General features: G+C 29.8%; 1 protein-coding gene across 3 annotated transcripts in view; it reads right to left on the bottom strand.

Moving 5' to 3' along the window:
* LOC107445441 (dilute class unconventional myosin) overlaps positions 1–23,522 on the bottom strand; it is a 130,442-nt gene that overhangs the window by 74,635 nt on the left and 32,285 nt on the right. For all 3 annotated transcript variants that reach the window (XM_043053814.2, XM_043053816.2, XM_043053815.2), the window contains exons 10-15: positions 22,502–22,633; positions 16,714–16,847; positions 16,559–16,640; positions 12,633–12,773; positions 6,630–6,836; positions 1,106–1,237 (exon numbers count right to left, since the gene is read on the bottom strand). In XM_043053814.2, coding sequence (XP_042909748.1) covers positions 1,106–1,237; positions 6,630–6,836; positions 12,633–12,773; positions 16,559–16,640; positions 16,714–16,847; positions 22,502–22,633 — 828 coding nt within the window. The remainder of the gene's footprint in view (positions 1–1,105; positions 1,238–6,629; positions 6,837–12,632; positions 12,774–16,558; positions 16,641–16,713; positions 16,848–22,501; positions 22,634–23,522) is intronic.

The raw sequence follows: 23,522 nt of genomic DNA, 5'->3' as shown, positions 1-23,522 counted from the left end.
GTTGAGAACCAGTGAGAACACTGCATTAAGACACACCCACCAATTGCACAACAGTGAAAGATGAATACGGCAAAGAATAATGGAGAATACATAAATTTTGATCAGGAAAAAATAATGAATCAATAGTTAAAAAAATTTAACATTTTCTTCATTAAAATAAAAATTACAATTCGTATTCATTGTGTTTATTTGCAGGTATGAACTCATAATTTATAAAGGCAAACAGTATGCAAAATTCTGAAAACCTCACCCAAAATTTCATTAAAAAACTGCTTCTTAGAATCAAATTTAATTTAGGTAATACGATAAAAGAATTTCCTTTTTATAAATGTATTTCCATCTCTAAAACAGGATGCGTAGTCAAATCTTTCAACAAAAAATAAGCACCTTGTATTTTTTAAGCACTCAACAAATATTTTTAAACACTATATACAATAACAAATTGCAAAGTAATTTTCAAACACTTTACATGATAAAATGAATAGTTTCTGGCAAAGAACTCTTTTCTTGATTATATTAGCCACAATAAAAAGATCGAGAGATTTTTCGGTTCCATTTCAGAGAATGAAGCCTGAAATTGAGAATATTGTGCAAAATGCAGCAGAGTTGCACATGAGAGTGCAACAATCTCACAGAACCCAGATCAGTAGATGCACACATGAGGACCTGCAAGTATTTCATCAAATATGTGAAGTGGTTGGCGCTTCCATACGCTACGGACCGACAGTATGCTGAAATGCATTGTGTTTGAATGAATTGTGAAAACATTGAATAAAACCACGCTTTTGCATGAAAGGTGGCGAAAATTGCCACGGTCAAGAAAAAGTATAAATTTCAAAAAGAAAAAATTAAGCACTTTTTAAAAACACCTAATAAAAAAAGTGCCTTCAAGGGCTTTTAAAAAACAAAAATATGCACCTTTAAGCACTTAATAAAAACGCTATGCACCATGTAAAATATGTTATATATATTCTTAAGAGAATTTTAAAAAAAAATTTGAGATTAGATAAATCAAACAAAAAAAATGCTCCTAAAAAGAGTTGACTAAACTAAAAGTGATTCTTAGGTATTTAGGGATAAATAAAACTAAAGAGGAGATGTTCACCTGAGATCCGACAGTTTTCTTGTGTTGTTTCTGCCCGCTTTTGAGAGGAGGAGCAGCTGATCTTACTTTGGCAACCGGTTTCAGGCTGTTATTTTCCTTCTGTTCTTCAAAGAGCTCTCCAACCAATTCATACTATGAAAGAATTTTGTTTAATAGCATTTAAATACTAGATTTTGGTTTTAACATGTTTGATGACAAAAGCAATTAATTTAAACTCAGTTTTATTATATTAACCGCTTCCCTGATTATATCCCGAGTTAACTCGTGTGTTAACCGAGTTAACTAATATTTATCATCCCGAGAAAACTCGGCTGTAGCAGAATGTGTCAGTACATTTTTTTATCCCGTTTTTACTCGGTCGGAAGCAAAAAACATAACCTGCTGTGGTTAGAAGATTGCCAAGTTTTATTTGGGAATTTAGCTGTTGGACTGTGGGACTGCACATCTGTTTTGTGCGATTGTATATACAATGGTCACTGAATTGACATAGCAATAAGAGTAAAAAAAAAATAAAAAAATGGCGTATTCCATCACTGACGTTTGAAAAGTATCACTTTGTGTCGTCCCTTGTTTTAAGAAATTATCACACAAAGACTAATATTTAAATTTGACCGAGATAACTCGGAATATTAAACAGATAGTAAATTAAAAGTTTCTTAGACATAAAAAAAATTTAAATTTCAACTTAAAACGTATTATGTTAAGTTTCAGTTCTTGTATTTATTAATGAAATAAAAATATAGGTTGATTTTTTGTTTTCAAAAAAATTGGCAAGCAAAGCAGTGAATGGATATTGACTTCCTTAAACAGGCTGCACAGACTTATATATATTTTGATATCCTGAGATACGAAATATACGTTAAAGTTTTCACTTGAATTTATACCCTTTTTCTAAGGATTTATTTTTCCTTTTATAACCATTCTTTTTTTGTAGCATTAATTGACGACCCAAATGGAAAATTTACTTTTAAGTCTTATTTTTTAAAAACTTGGTAACCATGAAGAAGTATAATTTTTTCCTAAAAAATAATCCAATATCAGGAAAGCAGGGGTGATTGTGAGCCCAAGTCAAAATTCCGGAAAATTTCTTGAGTTAAAAAAACACAAAAAACAGTTTAAATTGATTTAAACAAGGTTTTTTTCCGACATTTCTTAGTTTACTTAAAATATATTTAAAATTTTACACATACCTATACCATTTACACATAGCTATGATGACCTGGAGAAGTAATTAAAATTTACAAATATGTCTTTCTTTCTTGAGTTTATGATTATAACAACTATTTACTGATAAAAAATGAATATTAATCATGAATAAAAGCTTATAAAGTATCTCTCTGGCTCTCCCTTACAAACAAATAAAATAAACTGTGTTTTTAAGTTCCACCTTTGAAAATTTGATTTCCGGAAACTTTTGTGATCAATGATATTTTGAAACGTCTGGACCTTCGATCTCCGGAAACTTCCAGATCACTGCTAGCGAAAATTCCGAAAATCCGGATTTTTTCCGGAGCACAATCACCCCTGGGAAAGGCAGAAAAAATCAAGCAAGATTATTAAGTTAAAAGTGTCTACTGACACAATCAGGGGTCTGCTTAGAAGAAATTTGGGTCTGTTAACGAACCCTTCACAAAATATTTAATCTTTTAATCGAACCATTATCAAATTTGTTTATCTTCATAATTTGCTTTGTAAATCGAATTGTGAAAGACGGATCTAAAAGAACCGTGCCCTCCTTTTCTCTCTTCCAAATTGGGCGTAAGCTGATGAAGTCAGTAATCGGCACTCTCAACTTAACGTGTAACAAGAAAACAGAATATGTTACAAACAGGCAACTCTGGTCGTGTCACATTTTTTTCGTTTTTATTTTCGCGATTTTACAAATTTATCTATCTTGTTAATATTTTATTTATATTTTGTAGCTTAACCCCTTCAAAATCAAATATAAAAGTTATAAATGCCAAATGCAGTATTCTTAGAAATTATTTCTACTTCCAGCAAAATATGTGAATAGTGCACAAAAAAAAAGGATCACCCAGTATAACTTATCTAATGATCGAATCTTCATGTTATAAAACTCAATCTTAATGGTTCGAGGTGACCTCAAATATGCTAATTATTAAATGCAGACGATATTTTAAGTCACAAAGTCAAACATACAAAATCGCACTTTCTCTGAATGAGCGTACCTTTTTTCAGACAAATTCGGATTTCTAACCGCCAAAGCAGCAATCTGGGGAATAGGGTCCCAATAGTTTGGTCAGGAGAGCGCTCTAAAGCTTGCACCCCTTAACGTTAATTTTACTTTTTGCGTATTTCACTATATCTCACTATATTGAGAACTTTTCAAGCGAATTGAAAAATGTTGGCACGCATTTACTAACATTTGTTTATTTAAAGATAATGCCATGCAAAAATTAACTTTTAGAAAATATTTATTATTTTTTATTATCTCATTTAATAATGGGCGAAAAAGTGTTGAATTGTAAGGTATAAAAATTTTTGCACCATTTGAAAGAATAAAATTTTACATGGCAAAATACAAAATTTAAGCAAAATCGATCGAATGGTCCCTCTCAAGAAATTGAATTTTAACTATGCGGCTTTTTTTTGGATGGGGGGGGGGGCAGAAATTTGAATCCGTCAAAAAAGATGTTTATTCAGTGAAAGTAAGTTTTTCTGTCTGATTCCTTTTCTTAAAATATAGTCTGCACTAATTAATTAGCCTATTTGAGGTCACTGCCTCGAGTCATTAAGATTGAGTCCTAGAACGTAAAGATCCCATTATTACATCAAAAGTTATTCAGAGTGGCTCTTTTTTCTCCCTGAACTTTCTAATTAATATTTAATAAGTAATAATTTTTATTTTCTTTTAGTAAATAAATTTAATAATTCATAAAATTAATTAAGAGAATACTATTTAATTAAAAACTATCTAATATAAATTTTTTTTAAATAAAATGTTATTAAAAATTTACCTAACATGTAAGACATTATGACATTTGCGAAAATTTAATTTTCTATTATTATAACTTTACAGTTTTGAGTAAAATCTTGTATCTATTTACAATTTAAAAACTCATTGAAAGTGCTTTTTTGCAATTTTAACAATGACAGGACCCTATTTGTACAAATTCACCAAAGTAGGTCCCTGGTTGAACGAACGTGACTGAACAGTAATTTTAGATTCACAAATTATGAGTAGTTTTTTCACAATTTTTCAAAAATTGGACTTTTCACACTTTTGAATGAATGTCTGGATAGACCCCTGACACTGATGCCAAAAGCGTGAAATTATTTTATTCCTATTTATGACTTTAATTAAGGCAAATAATCTAAACATAGGAAGTGAATCAAAATATATGTGAGATTAAAAATTTAATATATATATTTACATAGCATCATTTACATAAATTTCCTTTCCTACATATTTTAACTTTATACATGGTTTCAACAGGCTCCTTATTAAACACTAATAATTTTACTTTAACACTCCAACTAACTTTAACACTTTATCAGTAAAAGTGGACAGCTTCTCTCTCTGTTCAAACTATTATCATTAACTACTTTCTAAAGAGTAAATAAAAAAAATCAGCAAAAATAAGGTAAATCAATCAAATTAAGAGGATAGTTAATATCTTTTTTTTTTTTAAGCAATTTAAAGTTTCATTTATTGCGCATAAGTTACAAGCATATAAAACTCATAAATAAGGTTAAAAGTTTAAGAGAAAACATGAACAAAATATGTTGAACAAATTATGAAAAAAAAATTAAATTAAAACATTTTTTTAAAAAAAATTAAAAATTTTACTTAAAAAATAAAAAATAATTTTAAAAAGCCAGAAAAAAAAAGATATAATCTCATTATCAGCTAACACAATTATATCCGCAAGATGATTACTTTCTAATATTGTATTAATATAGAAAAAGCAAAATACATCAAAACAATAACGTGAGGATGATATGGCAAAAGTTTGTTTCCCTCAGAATAAATTTCCATATTTTGAAAGTTATTGCACAAAATCTTAAAACTTCTATTAAACAATGGAATGATAAATACCAAATCATCATCATTCCATTAAACAATTGATAATGGAAACACAAACTGACTTTTTCGATTCCCTTTAAATAGGACAACAACGTTACAATCCTTCCTTATTTTGTGACTCTCCTATGCAAAACTAACAGGAGATCATTATATTAGGAGTATTTAATCAAGTCAAATTGTTGCTACCTTGAAGATTTTTATTTACCGATTGTGTTGTAAGAAAAACTGATTTTCAGACTGGAAAAATTTTTCCAGTTAAGCCATACCTCTGAATTGATTTCTTTTTTATTGATGATTCACAGATAAGGAAAACATTATGGCTTGCAGAATTTAAAGAGAATAGAATAAAACGAAAAGAGTGATCTACCAATTAAAAAGAAAAAATTGGGGGAAAATGTGAAATTAAAAACCTTAGCCCTTAATGGGAGAAACACTAATAAATAATTATGGATTGCAAATTCCAAAAAAATAAATAATATTTTTGAAGAAGATACAGAATTTAAATTTTTTGCTGTATGTTCTGAAAGAAGAATGATAAGTATATAGTATAATAAAAATTATAATACAGTGAAGAATTACAAGAGCTACAAAGAGATACTTTACTAAAAAAAACAGATCTGATAATAAGATTACTAAATTAGTAATTTTTGAATAAGTAACTTTTGTAATTAGTAATTCAATAATTTAATTAATAATCGTAATTTTTTAAAATTTAAATAAAAAGTATAAAAAAGATAAGCCTTATAATACTTTATAATAAACCTTATAATACAATCAAACATCCCCGTGGCAGAATTTTTTTGGGCTTTCTGCAACAAACCCCTCTGACACTAATATCTCTTTGCAAGATACTTTTAATAATAAGAAATATACATGTTACTAATTAAATTTAAAGTAACAAAAATGTTGCATTTACAAAAGGAAAAAAAAAACTATTTGGATAAAATAAAATTTTATATATTTTTTTAAAATGGATGTGCAATATTTTTTTTACTCTAATATCACGGACGATGTTCTCACATTTTGTGAGAGATTTTGTCACATTTCGTAAATCATCATTACATCAAAAAATAAGTAAATAAATAAATATGACCTCAAATATGCTAATTATTAAGTGCTAACCATTAATTAAGTTATGAATCAAACACAAAAATGTATTTTCTCTGCATTAACATATATGTTTTTTTGCATCTTTGGATTCTTAACCTTTCAAATATAGGAGGTAACCGGAATCTGGCAGGGTTGCCACTCCACAGGGAAAACCTGGAAAATACAGGAAATTTAAAAATCACCTAAAATAACAGGGAATTTTTATTTTTTCTTTATAAACTGGGAAAATACAGGGAATTTTGTTTCTTATTTTTATCTTTTAAAAAATGGTGACCACTCAAAGCGTAATGAATNTAAAATGCTTTTATTAAGGAACAAAAAAACTTTTCATTCAGCACAAAAGATATTAATGAGAATTATTTTTACTTGACTAGCTTTAAGTATGTTGATGTGTTCCTCCATGACAGTGTCTCTATTCTTTACTAAAAAACCTGAGACTTCATATTTCACTTTGTCTGCAAAATGATGGACAATAAAAGCTGTATTTGAGAGTCTGGGTTTTTCAAAATGCTTCCACTTCTTACACTGAGAAAACAGTTTCTGACACCAAGTCTCATCTGAACCTTTCGGCATCTTTAAAAAAACAAAAACTGATTTTGTAACAAAATGTGTCATTTAAAATATAAAACAAATAAAACGACAACATTTTTACAAACTTTTTTATCAGTTGGTTAACATGCACTAAATTATTTTGAAATTGAAAAGCACATTTAATTATCTAAATATGCATTTCCGTTTAGGCTAAGAGTAGAGTTGGGTTTGCATCAATACATCTGATATTTTGTACTTAGTACTTAAAACATCAAATGAATACCTCATAAAGTACATTTTGTATAAATTAAATTTTAAAACATTAAATTAAGTAAAACTCTAAGAATTTCTAAAAAACAAACAAATGAAAATTATCTGAGAGCTAACATCATGGCAGCATCAAAAATGTTAGTTTAATTTATTCATTGCAAATGAATCTAGTGATAATTTCTTTTTGAAACAATTACAAGTATAGTACAGTCGAACTCGTTTATAACGAGCTCGGGTTTAACGAGAACTCGGATTTACCGAGGGAAACGAGAATATTTGGTTGAATCAATGTTAAGTCTATGAAACAGAAGTCGCTTTTAACGAGCAAGACCCGGTTTTAGCCAGCAATATTTTTCTGTCTTGCAATCTTTTTTCACATCTTTATAGTCTCTCTGTCTTATCTTTCTTTCAAAATGATAAAAAATTCGCGCGAAATCAGAAAGAAAAAAAAACACGAACTGAAATTTAATTGCCCTTATCACTCTAAAGTTTTATCGGTTGACGAAAAAGTAAAAATTTTACGGAAGTAGGATGACGGTGTTAAAAATGTCGAAATCTGCAAATGGTAAGGATTGTCTTCATCTACTGTTTCCGCACTGCTAAAAAACAAAGGCAAGTTAATGGATGCAAACGACCAAAATAAAGCAGACTGTAAACGACTGAAGAAGTGTTCGAAAGAGGATTTGAACGAAGCGTTATTGAAATGGATGAAGGTGCAACGTAGAACTGATTTAGCTGTGAATGGACTTATTCTAAAAGTGCAAGCAGAAAAATTTGCTGAACAATTTGGAAATTCTGAGTTCGTTATTAAATTAAGAAAAGTATTTAATTAAATCAATTAATGTAATTAAAGTAAGTAAGAATTAATTAAATTTTAAATAAACTTAATCATTTGACCTCCCAAGCCCCCCCCCCTCTTCTGCTTGCACGCCTGCCTTAAGGACCCGTTTATTACGCGCACTCGGATTTAACGAGTACATGTTATGGTCCCTTTGTGCTCGTTATAAACGAGTTCGACTGTATCAAGTTTTGAGTAGCAATTATGAACGCTACAGGTACTTTTGAATTCATAAGTACAGTGGATTTGTGAATCGTTTTGAAACTGATAATGATACAATGGATTAGTTTATTTAAGAACAAGTTTCCCTTAGACTTCGTATAAACCTTTAGGTGGCTGCTCAATTGGTGGATCGAAATCGTTTCAAAATTTTTCTTCTTCTTCTTTATGTGTGTGTATATATATATATACGTACCTGCCAACACTGGAGAAATGAAAAAACGGAGATTTTATTAGCGACATTTTTTAGACTACGAGTAAAGTTTTGATACATCATGCATAATCATGTAAGTCAAAAAGAGAAATTCAAAATTGGAAATAACATAAGCACGTACATTTGGCGAAGTAAAAAATATGTATATGCATCGTAATCTAAAAAATATTTTTTAAACCATTACTTATAATTACTTAAACTATTCACACTCAACATACTGCAGTGCTGGCTATAGCGCACTATCTGTTGAGGAATAAGAGAAGTATTTTTACCATCAGCGGATATTTTATCGCCACTTTTTTTTTCTTTTTAAATTTCACCAAATAGGGAGAAACTTGAGAATATACAGGTAAACAGGAGATAGTGGTAAAATACAGGAGTTTTCATTAAACAGTTGGAGACTTGGCAGTATATATAAATATATATATATTACATCAATTTTGCACCATTGCGTAATGCTTTGCTACTTTATTGAATCTTGATCAGATCAGATTCATCTCCATCTGAGAAGCAGTCTGAAAAATCTATATCACTATCAAAACTAAAATAATTTTCAGAATCTGATAAATCAAATATATTTTGTCAATCGCTGAAAGCTTTCTAACTGCCGTTTCTGATTAGAAAAGGTGGAAAACAAAGTGAAGTTAGAGAGACTTTCGAACACTGCAAAGTAGTGGAATGACTAATGACTAAATTAAACGTCTAATACTACATATAATTTATTTCCCTAGTTAAACAACAGGGGTGATTGTGAGCCCAACTCAAAAGTAATGAAAATTTCTCGAGTAAAATCATTAATGACCCATTTCAATAAATTATATGTAGCACAATTGTAGTCGTTGAACAGCCAACCCAATTTTGGGTTTACGACTATTTATTTTCAATTTTGTAGCCTTGTCATTTTGAACCAATCCAGAAGACAAGGAAACTGATGGATCACTACCCCCAGAGGTCTTTATTTGTTATGGGAACATGGAGGACTTTGCGACTCGACAGATTTAACGTGCATCAGTCACCATTTACTACATACAGAATCTTCAGGTGGCGGGGATCAAACCACACAGCATAATTTAAATGAATAATTGTGTATAAGTTTACTTTTATCTCTAATCACATTTATTATTCTACCAAAAGATATATTTACAAATGAAAATCTAATTCCAATATTATACTATAAATTCTAATTCTTATATTATAGTATAAATTCTAATTCTAATAATTTTAAATAAAATATACAAGAATTTTTATATACAAATGTGATCGATGATTTCTTGAACTTTCTGGACCTTGGATTTCTGGAAAATTCCAGATTGCAATTAGAGAAAAATCCAGAAATCCCGATTTTTTCCAGAGCACAATCATCTTTGAAGTGGTGAAAAGGCGGGATGCGTTCTTCAATAAAGGAAGAAAAGCACATGCCCACAAAAATCACAGGATGAGTAAATTTTGCTACAATTGAGTTGACCACAGAAATCGCGGGATAAGCAGTCAGAGGGTTAATGCCTGTAGCGATTTTAATTTGTATCAATAGATATTTGGAGATCATTTTGATATCTAAAGCAATAACAGTCTTACAAATTTCTTTGATTACTTGGATTTTAACGCAGGGTTTGTTGATTTAAATCATGAATTAAATCAACTGATTTTTTATAAATATATATTGATTTAAAAAGTTAAAAAACAGAGTTTCAAATTATTGAAACTGTTATTATTTCTTTTCTTAGTTTCAAAATTTATTTTAAATAAATTGCTGTATTAGTTTTAAAGTTTATTATTGCTGCATTAATTAATTTTAGCTAACGAAATGGCTTTCTTCCTTGGTATGTGTTAAATTTCAACACATTTGAAATTACATTTTTGAAAATCTTTTGATTCTGGAGATTGAAATTACAGATTAAAGTAAATATTTAAGTACTTTTTTCTCATAATATGTTTAAAGTATCTTTGACATTATCAGATTTTCCATAAAAAAAATTTGCGAAAAAAATTTTCAATGAGTACATAAATTTTTAAAAATTTTATTTTTAGCTTAACTTATCTATTTTGATACAGGATTAAAAATGAATATTTTAATACAAAAATATATAGCTTAATTATTGATTGATTTTTTGATGAATGACTACATTTATAAACACAATCAGTTACATTTATTTTGTCATTTTAAAAATCAAGAGAAGAGAAAAAAAAAATCACAATTTTAAATTAAAATTATGGTTTGGTAACTGAAACTTTGTTTAAATAGTTAAAGTATTCTTTAAATTCTTTATTTCATCTAGTCTTTAAATTTCAATCATGCAATAGTTTCAAAATGGTTGCTATGCATTCAAAGCTATGTATTATAATGAAAAATTGTTTTAGGTAGGTAGAGCTTTTGAAATATTCTTACAATATAGATTTAATATTAATTTAATTTTGATTAAACATTTATGAAGTTTTTTTAGTCATAAATCAAAGTTCTTACTGTGTATTTGAATAAAAAAAAATCTGACTTTTTAAATTTAAAAAAAAAATTCACGAATCCTGTTTTAACAACGACACATTTTTCAGTTCATTCTGTTTTATTTTACAAAACTTTTACAATATTAATTTTGATAGGAACTGGTGAACTTTTCTTTGTTTCAATATTAATCAGATATAANATATTAATCATGAATATAAGCTTATAAAGTATCTTTCTGGCTCTCCCTTACAAAAAATTAAATAAACTGTGTTTTTAAGCTCCACCATTGAAAATTTGATTTCCGGAAACTTCTGTGATCAATGATTTTTTTGAAACTTCTGGACCTTTGATCTCCGGAAACTTCCGGATCACTGATAGCAAAAATTCCGGAAATCCGGATTTTTTCCGGAACACAATCAGCCCTGCGCGAGTGAGCTGAAATTTTCAGGAAATGCAAAGTAGAGCATGATATGCAAATGATTAGAATATCAGACCCGTAGCGCATGCGTATGCTGAGCAGCGCCCTCTGAACGGCGGATGGATCCGAATAAATAGACGGCTGTAGCGAGGCGTGTATGGTTATCTGCTAGTGGTAAACGTTAGCTCAATTGTTATTTATGCCTCTTCGACGAAAGAGAGCAAGATTTCAACAACTTACGGAGTTTGAACAGGGGAGAATCATTGGCTTTCGTGAAGCTGGATTGTCTTATCGTGCTTTAGCCGCTCGCGTGCAGTGTAACAGCAGCACAGTGATGCGTGTTTGGAAGCAGTGGACGCACAAGTGTCGGACAACTCGGAAATTCGGGAGTGAACCCCGAATTGTCGCGTCAGCTCGCAATGATAGACACCTGGTCCGCATGGCGCTGACGAACCGTACGGCTCCCTCTTGTCAACTGGCAACACAGTGGTCAATAGTTACAGGTGTTTCATTGTGTGCTTCATCAATTCGTAGACGTCTGCTGCAGCGTGGACAGCACGCAAGGACTCCTTTATACACGATCCCCCTCACGCTAAACCATCAGCGCTTGCGGCTACAATGGGCCAATCTGCATAGGGACTGGTGTGCTGATTGACAGCGTGACGTGTTTTCTGACGCATCACACTTTAATTTGTGGTACCATGATGGCTGCATTCGTGTCAGACGCTATCCCGGTGAACGCCACCTACCAGGGTGCATTATCGAATGCCACAGTGGACGAACACCCGGAGTAATGGTCTGGGGTGCCATAGCATATCATAGACGTAACTAAAATTGCTAAGAATTGTGGGTAATATAAACAGCAACCGGTACATCAGTGAAATTATACAGCCCCAAGATGTTCCCTTCCTTCAAGCCTTGCCAGGCACTGTATTTCAACAGGACAATGCCCACCCTCATATTGCTAGGAGTGTTCAATCCTTCCTTGCATCGCAGCAGGTACAGCTACATCTCAAATATACATACATGAAAAATACTTTAAGAATTTCATTTAGTTTACAATTTAGCAGTATTTAATGTATACAGACTGTGCTAGTTAACATATCACATGAACTCGTGGACAACTTCTTTAAAATAACAATGTTAAAAACATACTATTTATGTTGTGTATCTTTTTTAATAAATAATCGTGATTTTTACATTAGATTTAACTCAACAATTGAAAATTATGTTGTCAATAATGGAATTTATAATTTTTCATCCTTCCTTCCTCGTATAAGGAAAATTTATAAGGATATTTTAAATTTTTTTTTCTCGTAAAAAATGCCTTTATATTTTGAAACATATTGCAGCAATAAATGTTTCTTTACACATTTATTTTGTTACGTTCTGTGAAATGCTACACTAGGGTAATAGAATAATAATGAAAAGTAAAATACTTTGCATTCTTCATCCAAAAGATCAAGAATTCCTAATTTACTCTCGATGAGGTCTATACAGGGTTGATTGTCATAAAAATCTATGAACTTCCATTCTATGGTCTCACGAACATACTCCTCTTGCTCTAGTTTGAACACATGCTAGAAACAAACAATAGTGGAATCTTGCATTAAAACGCTGATGTAATGGAAAAAAGAGATTTAGGCATGGAATGACACAAGCCATTAATAATAAATAAGCTAAAATATATTTTTAGAATACAATACCTCTAAAAATGCAGAGAACTTTTAAAAAATATCACCAACTAAGATAATTATACTTATTTATGAGTTAACTATGCATCATCATTGCATGCATGAAATTCAACATGCATAAAAATATGCATGAAATTTAACATGCATAAAAATATGCATGCATGAAATAAGACATCATAAAATAGATATTAATTCAAATTCATATCAAATAATATCAATACATAACATAATAATGTTAAATTTTAATAAATAAGATTAAAATGGATTTAAAGTTAAACATAAGAGTAAAAATTATAGCTGTCAAGATGAATCTCTAAAATTGATTTCATTTATAAAACATGAAAGAATTAGAAGAAAATACATAAAGTTATAGAATGAAGGCTAACTAATCATATGTTTATATTATGATGGTAAAACACAAATTAGTGGACAACCCTTTAATTAAATTGCAGACAATATCATTAAAAATTTATCTATTATAAAGTGAAAACGACAACATTAAACGTTAGTGCAGAAATTTTTCTTGCCTAGCCAAATTAGTTTTACTTTATTAAATTCTTTAGCTTGATATTGTGTACCAGGGGTCTGTCTAGGTTTCTCACAGAGTGTGAAAAACCTATTGCCGCACTGCCTATTTCTTGAAAATTAAGACATAATTTGTGAAAAATTATATTAAAAAATCATCACAAAAATAGGGATTTATTGTTCCTTACGGGATACAAAAATAAAATTTCAAGAAAAAGTTTGTGAAACAACCGCTTTTCGTAAAGTTGAATTTGTGAAGGTACCGCTAAACAGTAGTAAATTTGGCCTGTACAGACCCCTGTGTACTTAATCTGTTTCTCTTGGATTCTGTTTCTCTTAGAGCTCTTTCAATAAAGGAATATAAAATAGTCTTAACAAATGCTGTTTCAAGCCTACAAAGGTATGTAGTACAACCAATATTCAAAAGACACCAAGAGGCATGTGAGACCTGAATCAACCATAAATCAGTGAGGAAGAAAGTCTAGCTCAGTGGTTTCCAACCTTTTGTGGACCATCGCCCCCCTCTTGGGGTTGGCTGACACATATCGCCCCTTTCTCTTCTTGCTCAAAACACCATTCATTGTTGCTTGTGAGCAACCAAACACTGAAAATATGCTATGTTATTTGATTTTAATTTAAATTGTAATGCAAATAAGGAGGCACATTTATCCTGTCATTTTTATTTATTAAAAAAAATTGTGCATCATTCTTTTCAAAAAGAAATTACATTTAAAACGGAATAATCAAAACAAAAGTACATTTTTTAAAATTAATATTTTAATGTAATCAAGAAAAAGTTAAAACGTTAACAACTAAAATTTGAGGGAAAAAATGAAGAGGGAGAAAGTACATTTTTACAACTTCAATCACTGCCCTGTGCTTGGTGTATTTCAAGTAAAAGCTTGAATGTCAGGTTTTATGCTCATCAGATTTAAACACGGGTCTCCTTTGAAGCAAATGTCCAACCTATCTCCTTGATTTGTGAGCAGCTGGAAGACAGAACTAAATCCTCTCTCCACTAAATAGGTTGATGGGAACGAGATGAGAAGCTGCTCAGTTTGTTTCCACAATTGTAGATAAGTGTCNGATGGAGCGTTCATCTTCCAATGAGATGAACCGGGTTCGAATCCCAGCGATGTATGATCGATACGAATTCCGCATCCAGCTCGCACTGACCACAGTGCTGACGTAAAGCATCCTCATTGGTAGACGGATCATGAGTTACAGTCCTCTTGCTGTCAGATTAACCGTGGAAGGTTTTAGCTCTTTTCCTCTTCATGTAACGCAAATGTAGGTTAGTTTTATCAAAAAGTTCTCCTCGAAGGCAAATTTCTCCCCGTACTTGATCCAGGAGTTCCCTTGTCTTCAGGATTGGGTTCAAAATTACAAGACTACGGAGTTGAACATTAACAGTTGTAAAACCATAAAATTCGGTCGGCTGTTCAACAACGGTTATAAGATGGCCCCATAGATTCTGATGAAAGCCTTGTTGTCCGGATATCTGTAGCTTCTGACACCATAATAGAGATGCCTGGTGTGTATGCCAATGTACGGCTGTCACTCCTTCGTCGGTGTAAAGCTTGCATTAATATAGGTGGTCGCAATTTTGAGCAGCTCTTGTGATAGGGGACTTAGTTTTGATTAATTTCATATTGTTGAATAAACTGTTTTTTTTCTTTTCTTTTTTTAATTTTATATTATCGTTTTCGTTTTCATTTCATCTCTGCCTCTCTTGTTTCCCATCATTTCATGACGCAGCAAGTCTTGTGCTCTAGCTCTTTACGACTTGCGTTCCGACCATGGATTCTATGCTGATTTAGGCTTATCTTGTTGTCTTCTGTCATACGATTTCCTCCTGCGATACCAAAACGTATGACGAAAACGATCCTGCACTTGAATTTTTTTTAATTTCTAACCATTCTAATTCTTTGTCTACACCAGAACCATAGGTTTCATATATATTTTCAATTTCAATCTCAAATAGTTTCTATTATTAACATTATTAGCAATTTTTATCTTTTGAATACTCGTCGCCCCCCTAAGGATTATCGCCCCCAGGTTGGGAACCACTGGTCTAGCTCCTTACAGATAAGAGCACTACAAAGACACTTGATAATCGGGCTGAAGGTCAGCAAAAAGAGAGCAGACGGAGAAAGCAATAGAAATGGTATACAACCTCTAAACAGACAGTATTCACTGTTACTCTCAATATTTCTGCCTGTTATGATATAGGGCACCAGTGCAGCACAATGGCAAGCCTTGTTTGCATAGAAATCAATGAAGAAAATACGCTGGCCTACAGGCTCAATGTGGATTGAATGTTCCAATCATGGACGTAGCATTGGGTGTCCCCCAATAATCACTGCTATTTGTTATAAATTTTAAGCTGAAACTTCAAAATGAATCTCTGGCTCTCTCACAAAGTCAATAAACATTTTAAAAAGTTCTTTAATCAATAAATTAATTTGGATGGAAATTTACTCACACAAGTAAACTTATTAGCTGAAAATTCATTTCACAAAAAAAAAAAAATTCATTATGGTCCAAAATAAACTACCAGCATCATTTTTTATGCTAATTCTTTATTTATAAACATTTTAAATCATTTTTTCCAATTTTGAATAAAATAAAATAAAAAGGAAAAATTAAATATCCTAAAATTTTGGAGAGCAATGTTACAATGAAGTAATTCACTATTTGAAGCAAATAAGTTTGATTTTTTGCAAGAGTCAAATTGAGTGAGAAATTCAATCTAAAATTCTGAAAATTAACATAATTTAAGGCAAACGACGTCAAACAAGAATATAAACATTTGAAAACAAACTGGAAAGAAATTTAGCATGTTGAAGGAGACTTGACTTTCAAAAAGAAATGTGAAAAGGCATTTTATGTAAATGCAATGTTAAATGATTTTTATTTTTATAAGGCAAAATGTATTTTATTGACTTTAAAAAAAATTGGTTTTGGTTCAATGCAACAAAAGAAAGCTATATAGGAGCCTAGTATACCACTGAATCAAATTTCTTATTTTTTTATTAAAATAAATTGGAAATCATACTGAAAATTCAAACATTTGAAGTCAGAAAAAGGCATTAACGTGAGCTGAACTACTTCAAAATTACAAAATAGACTATTTTGTTGCTTACCATATTGAACTGCTGTTGTAGTTTTTCATTTGCATAATTAATACAGAACTGCTCAAAACTATTGATTTCAAAAGTTTCAAACCTAAAAAAATGACAAGAAAATATTAAAACACGAAAACAACACAAGCATTTAGAAATAAAAATGAAATAGTTACCCGTAAATATCTAAAACGCCAATAAACTTGTGAATCTTTTTATTAGACGCAAGGGACTTGTTGATCTGTTTCACAATCCATTCAAATAATTGTGAATAGATATGTTTGGCAAGGGCATCCCTCGCAAACAATGCCTACAATTAAATTTGAACAGTTACATTCAATGTACAAAAGAAAAAAAATATTTATTTAAACATATTGCAATCATGTACAATTATTATATGTGTTACATATTGCAATGTATTATTTTAGGACAACCAAGCTTGAGAGTCAAAAATTATTTTACTATAGCAGAATATGTAAAGAAAATGAAGCATACACAAAAATAATAGTAACTACTTTAATGAAATACTTTCAACCATGGAATGGATCCCTTTAAGACTGCCAACAAAGCTTTTATTCATCAAAAAAAGTTCACCAACAAGTTGTTTTATTTTTTAAAAAATTTTTTCTGTTATGCATTTACCAGTTTACACTTTAGTTGAATTAGAGAAAAGTTTTATTTCATTTGCATCCCAAAGTTTAACCACCTCAATTTACCAAAAATAAAAAGTTAGAATATGTCTGGGAAAAAAAATATTTTAATATGCTTAAAAAAATCGACTCATTCTCAATTTTAAACTTCAAATTTGAAATAAAATGAACTTTTTTGAGCACAGAGGAGAAATAGATAATGTTGAGGGATTGTTGAATAAAGTTCCTACAGAACAGTGTTTCTCAAACTTATGATTTCTGTGTACCTTTCCTAAATTTTTCGTATTGCTGTGTACCCCTCAAATCAGGTTTCAAATTTCTCTGATTTTTCCAGTAAAAATCTTAAAATTTTCCAGGTCAGTGAGTTTTTTTTATTCCCTTATAAAGTGTAGGTGGTACAAGAAAAGTGAAAATATTATAAAGTATTTTATTCAAAATGCTTTCTCTAATATATCATATTGAATAGATGTGTAGAAAATATGTTTAGCTTATTGAATATATTGCTTTTAATGAATAAAAAATGTTTTAATGTGTTAAATAGTTTATGCACAAAATCTACCAAATAGTAAATACAGAGTGACCCAAAAAAACCTTGGATAAGTATCATTTTATACATATTTTCATTAAGCAAAGGAAAATAATTCCAAGCAATTATACATTAATAAATTTTTATATTTATTTACATTTTAATATGAAGTTATTTTATACTGCATTTTTTCCAAACAGTGCTCTTTATAAAATTCATTGATATATTTTTCTTTAAACCAATATCTAAAATCAATGTTCAAATAATGTTGTTTGTTTTGAATTAGCACTATTATTTTAAGAGCTATTCAGTATTCGTGAATGCAAAATTGTCAAATTTTTTTTTGTACATTCTATAGAAAAAACTAGATAAAATTATTTAAATTATATCCTTTTTTTCTTATTTAAAATTAGAATATTTAAAGAATTTCAATCTAACTACACGGCTTCTTAGTTTAGATTAGTTAATTGTGTTTTACAAATAGGCAATTATATGGTGTCAGACGTAAAAAAAGGAACATAAATTTCCTAAAAACATTACCTTATAAACATAAAATATCATAACATGTCAAAAAACAATTTGTTTTATAAAAACTGATTATAATAAGTGCAAATTAAATGGATTAAATTATTGGAGTTGGTTGTAAATCACATGAAAGCAAAAATGATTACTCATTTACAAATTGTCTAAACTATGTGAAGTTGTTTGTAATTGAAATGTAAACTTGACTGAATTCTGAAGCTGACATTTGAATAAAAAATTTTAGACAGTTCCCAACTTGCAAAACATGATAGATAATTNTTAATAAATTTTTATATTTATTTACATTTCAATATGAAGTTATTTTATACTGCATTTTCTCCAAACAGTGCTCTTTATAAAATTCATTTATATATTTTTCTTTAAACCAATATCTAAAGTCAATGTTCAAATAATGTTGTTTGTTTTGAATTAGCACTATTATTTTAAGAGCTATTCAGTATTCGTGAATGCAAAATTGTCAATTTTTTTTTGTACATTCTATAGAAAAAACTAGATAAAATTATTTAAATTATATCCTTTTTTCTTATTTAAAATTAGAATATTTAAAGAATTTCACTCTAACTACACGGCTTCTTAGTTTAGATTAGTTAATTGCGTTTTACAAATAGGCAATTATATGGTGTCAGACGTAAAAAAAGGAACATAAATTTCCTAAAAACATTACCTTATAAACATAAAATATCATAACATGTCAAAAAACAATTTGTTTTATAAAAACTGATTATAATAAGTGCAAATTAAATGGATTAAATTATTGGAGTTGGTTGTAAATCACATGAAAGCAAAAATGATTACTCATTTACAAATTGTCTAAACTATGTGAAGTTGTTTGTAATTGAAATGTAAACTTGACTGAATTCTGAAGCTGACATTTGAATAAAAAATTTTAGACAGTTCCCAACTTGCAAAACATGATAGATAATTAATTTGAAATTTGGTATGCGTTCTAAGGGGGCTGGTTGTTAAACAGTTTACTTTAATTATTATTTTTGCCTTTTCTATTATTAGTGTGAAATGTTTTTCTTTTAAGTACTTTGTTGCTAGAGATTCTCTTACCACGGTGAAAAAATTCAAATGATGTAGCCCTTCATTAAACAGCCTATAACTTATTGAAAACTGATATTTATAAGTCATTATTTCCAACGCTTCAATTTTTTGCTTTGGAAATAATACCTTGTTTACTTAATATTAAGTGTAAAACTTTGGTCATCTGGTTGCCCAACTTAAAACCTGTACTTGTACAGTAAAAAAAAAAAAGTATTTTCTTTTCTTCCTAATAAACATGCGTAAATATTTTTTCTACATATATATTAAGTTTGTACAGCATTTAACATGTTTCCCATAGATTCCTTGTCTCTGCCAGCTTTCACAGTAAAAATATCATCTCTGAAATGTAAGCAATGTTTACTAACTTTCAACATTGTGATTAATACAAAATTCAAATCATAAATCAAATATTAACCAACAAAACGTAAAATTAATTGTTAACACCTAAATAGTGATCTGTAAAAGAACCTTTTTTTAAAATTAAATTTTTTATTAAAGGTAAAAATAAAATCCAGAAAATTAACATCAATGCAACAATTGTAATGATTCTGCTGTTATTCAAGAAAATGAGTGATTGATATGGCTGAGAAAAAAATAATTCATTGCTAACAAAAAATAATACAAAAGCTTTAAGAAAAAATTAAAAGATGAAATCTATTATTAAATCATAGCCAATTATTCTTTGGAGAATTTTATTAAGTTAAAAATACTAAAACATTTTGTTAAAAGAAAAATTGCCCCCATAGCATCTGAACAAACTTGAACGATAAAGGCCCACAGAACAGATGAAGATGAAAAAAAAAACTTTTATTAACAGAAGCAAATATCCTAACCCTTTCCTCCACCTCCCCCACAATCTTTACCTTTCCTAAACTGCATAGTCCCATAATCTCCAAAGAGGTGAAGGGTTTCTCCATTCATTTAGCAACAACTGGAGAGTTTCATATGGCATTCTAGTTTAGCAGGGTGATAATGGAGAGAATTTTAACAAAAACAAAGTACTATTGTTAAGTTGATAATATTTCAATTGTTTGACGATAAATTTCCGTCTAAATAAAACTATTAAATATGTTTTTTAAAATATGTTTATTTTTATTTTTTGGTACAAAGTTTGCAGTAAAAAATTCTTAAATTTTGGTAAAAAATTCTTTGTTAGGAATAAAAATTATACTTTATGAAAATAATCAATATAAGTATAATTTATTACAAACCTTTACTATAAAAAATTGCACAAAAGTTAAAAATCACAACTAGCTGTTGATACCACTAATTATTACTTACTTACTTATCCTCTATGTGCCTTTGGGCACTTAAGGCCTCTAGCATATCCCTCCAACGCCTTCTGTCTCTAGCAATAGATCTTGCTTCCTCCCAGCTAGATATTCTATATTCCTTTAATTCGCCCAAAAACCTGCGCTGGACGGTAAGTCTGGGTCTTCCTCTTGTTCTTTTACCATGAGGGGCCCATGTAAGCGCAACAGATGTAATTTTTTCTTTGGGCATTCTAAGGATATGTCCGAGCCAGCTNTAAATTTCCGTCTAAATAAAGCTATTAAATATGTTTTTTAAAATATGTTTATTTTTATTTTTTGGTACAAAGTTTGCAGTAAAAAATTCTTAAATTTTGGTACAAAATTCTTTGTTAGGAATAAAAATTATGCTTTATAAAAATAATCAAAATAAGTAGAATTTATTACAAACCTTTACTATAAAAAAATTGCACAAAAGTTAAAANAAAGTTTCAAAAATAAAATGTTAAAAATACTTTGTAAGGCCAGAAAATTTCAAAAATAAATCTTAAACATTTGTTTTGAATCACTAATTATTAACTCTGCAAAAAATAGCCAATAGAAAAATATGCAATCGTAAAATTTTATGGCTAGCTTTGTTTTTAAATAAAAATTTTTGAAATTTTCGTTTGTTGCAAGATGTTTTGCATAAGAACACATACCCCCGCTAAACTCTTACTGTACCCCTGGGGGTACACGTACTACACTTTGGGAAGCACTGCTATAGAAAATTGAATGCTTAGTCAGACAGAAGTTCTCCCTTAAACATCACAATCTTTTTTCTTTTTTGCAATCCTGTTGCAACGCCTGTTGTGGACCAAGGGAGTCATGATTGTGTTAATATAGTCAGCATTGTGCACAAACCGCCTTTACTTCCCAGGCAAGCATCTATGTGAAGGCTCCAAGCCACTACTAGGATACCTTCATAGTAACAGTTGAGTGTCTTAATCATTACAACATGCTTAAGATTAATTACTTGAACCAAAAGAATTCTCCTACAGATTGCACTATATTCTAGAATTAGGTAGTTGATTACAACCCTCTTACCCAGTGGCAGAATTTTTTCCAGCTATCAGAGACAAAGCTCTCTAGCCCTAGTATTTTTGTGCCAGATACTTTTAATAACAAACGTATATGTCACTAATTTTAAGTAACAAAAGCGATGTGCTTACGAAATATTTATATATATATATATAATTTTTTTTACATTGAACATATATTTTTGTTTTATTCTAATATTATGGGTGATAATCTCGCATTTTGTTGGGGGGGGGGCACAAGTTATTTCCTTCTTCGCATTTTATAAATAATCATCCAAATTAAAAGAAATAATGAAAAATCATGAAATCCGTAGTAGTAATTGCCGGAAAAGAAAAAAAAAATAGACGACGAAATCACGCAAATCGGACTCCTCGAATGCGTATTTTGGTTCGAGATTAGATTATCGTAATAAATAATATCGTATAAAAAATATGGGACTTAAAAACTATGGAGCAAACAACTGTCAAAAATTTGATAGAATTATTGCCTTAAAAAGTAAATAGTCAGATGCATGATTCGAATTTTCCATATTGTTTGAAATATATTGGCTAATTTAAAATTAATATTAATAACTGCCGAAAGTACAATTGAAACACTACATCGATTTACGATACGATCAGCGTAAATTGAGAGCATCAAAAGGTGATTATCTAAATGCATGATTTAAATATGATGTGTCAATTTCTGTTGAAAAGAAAAGTAATTTTCTTAAAAAACTTTTCTAAAGAAAAATCTTTCTGCAAGCGCTCTGTATTGTTCTGCAACAATGTCGTCATGATTCTGCCACCAGGAGGCCCTCTTAGTTTAATAGATAAAAACTCCTGAATGAGCTGAATTGATATGGGCAAATGCATAGCATTATAATTACCTGTGAGTGAGGTAGAGGCATTGTTATAACTTCTCTCATGCTTTGTATTTTTCTGTTGCATAACCAAGTGTTCATTTGATCACAATCAATGCCCAGAAGATCACACATACTGACTAGGTGGGGATCACTATCCTACAAACACACACATTCATGAGACATTACAGAATTATTAATTCATTAAGTAATATATGAAATTTTTACATTATGTAGAAGAATTTTCGGTTGACTAACATTCTAGTTTAACTAGACCTAAGCAATTTTTGTGTATCAAAAATTATATCCAGTATTTTCTAATTCTTATTTATTCCAAGAAAAAGAAATTTTGAAACTTTTGAGATAAAAGCTGACCAAATTTCTTCTTCAGCAAAGAGATAAGAAGAGTCAGAGCGATTTTTGTGACGACTGAAAATTTTTTATAAAATTTTCTCATTTTTAGTCAACTGAACAAATAGGGTTTTTTTTTAAAAAAAATAGTATGTGCTTTTTTTTATTTTCATATTTTCCACATTTCAGTTTTGTGTCTCCTGGCCTGTTCAAGCCGGAAAATGATAAAAAAATTCTGCTTACAGTGGTCAGAAAACTTTGGAAAATTGTACTGCCATCTTGTAAAAAGAACACCAGTTAAAATTTGAGCATGTAAACTTGTCAAGAAGTGGTTGAAATTTTAATTGCAAAATTAGACACGATGAAACTTAGACAAAGTTCGATTGCTTAGTTTGAATGTTCGAATAAGCATATTCAATCATCCTGCTCTATTATTAAAGACGATAAGTAAAAAATTTAAAATTCCAATAAAAGTTATTACAAAATTACTTTTTCAGCATCAAAACTTAGTTTTTTTTATTTTTGCTATTTAACAATTTTGTGTTTTGTTTTGTAGCTACATATAAAAATGTGACTAATTTTATCCTTTTTGCCAAAACAGAAAATTTTTGATTAATAAAATATCAGAAATATCCCATTAGTCAACTCTAAACCCATGTAAACACTTTTTTATGTGTCACAAAACTAAAATTTTTTT

The sequence above is a fragment of the Parasteatoda tepidariorum genome, chromosome 6 (assembly GCF_043381705.1).
Source record: "Parasteatoda tepidariorum isolate YZ-2023 chromosome 6, CAS_Ptep_4.0, whole genome shotgun sequence".
Classification (NCBI taxonomy): domain Eukaryota; kingdom Metazoa; phylum Arthropoda; class Arachnida; order Araneae; family Theridiidae; genus Parasteatoda; species Parasteatoda tepidariorum.
The sequence above is the reverse complement of the archived record's forward strand: the minus strand, read 5'-3'. Positions and strand labels throughout refer to the sequence as shown.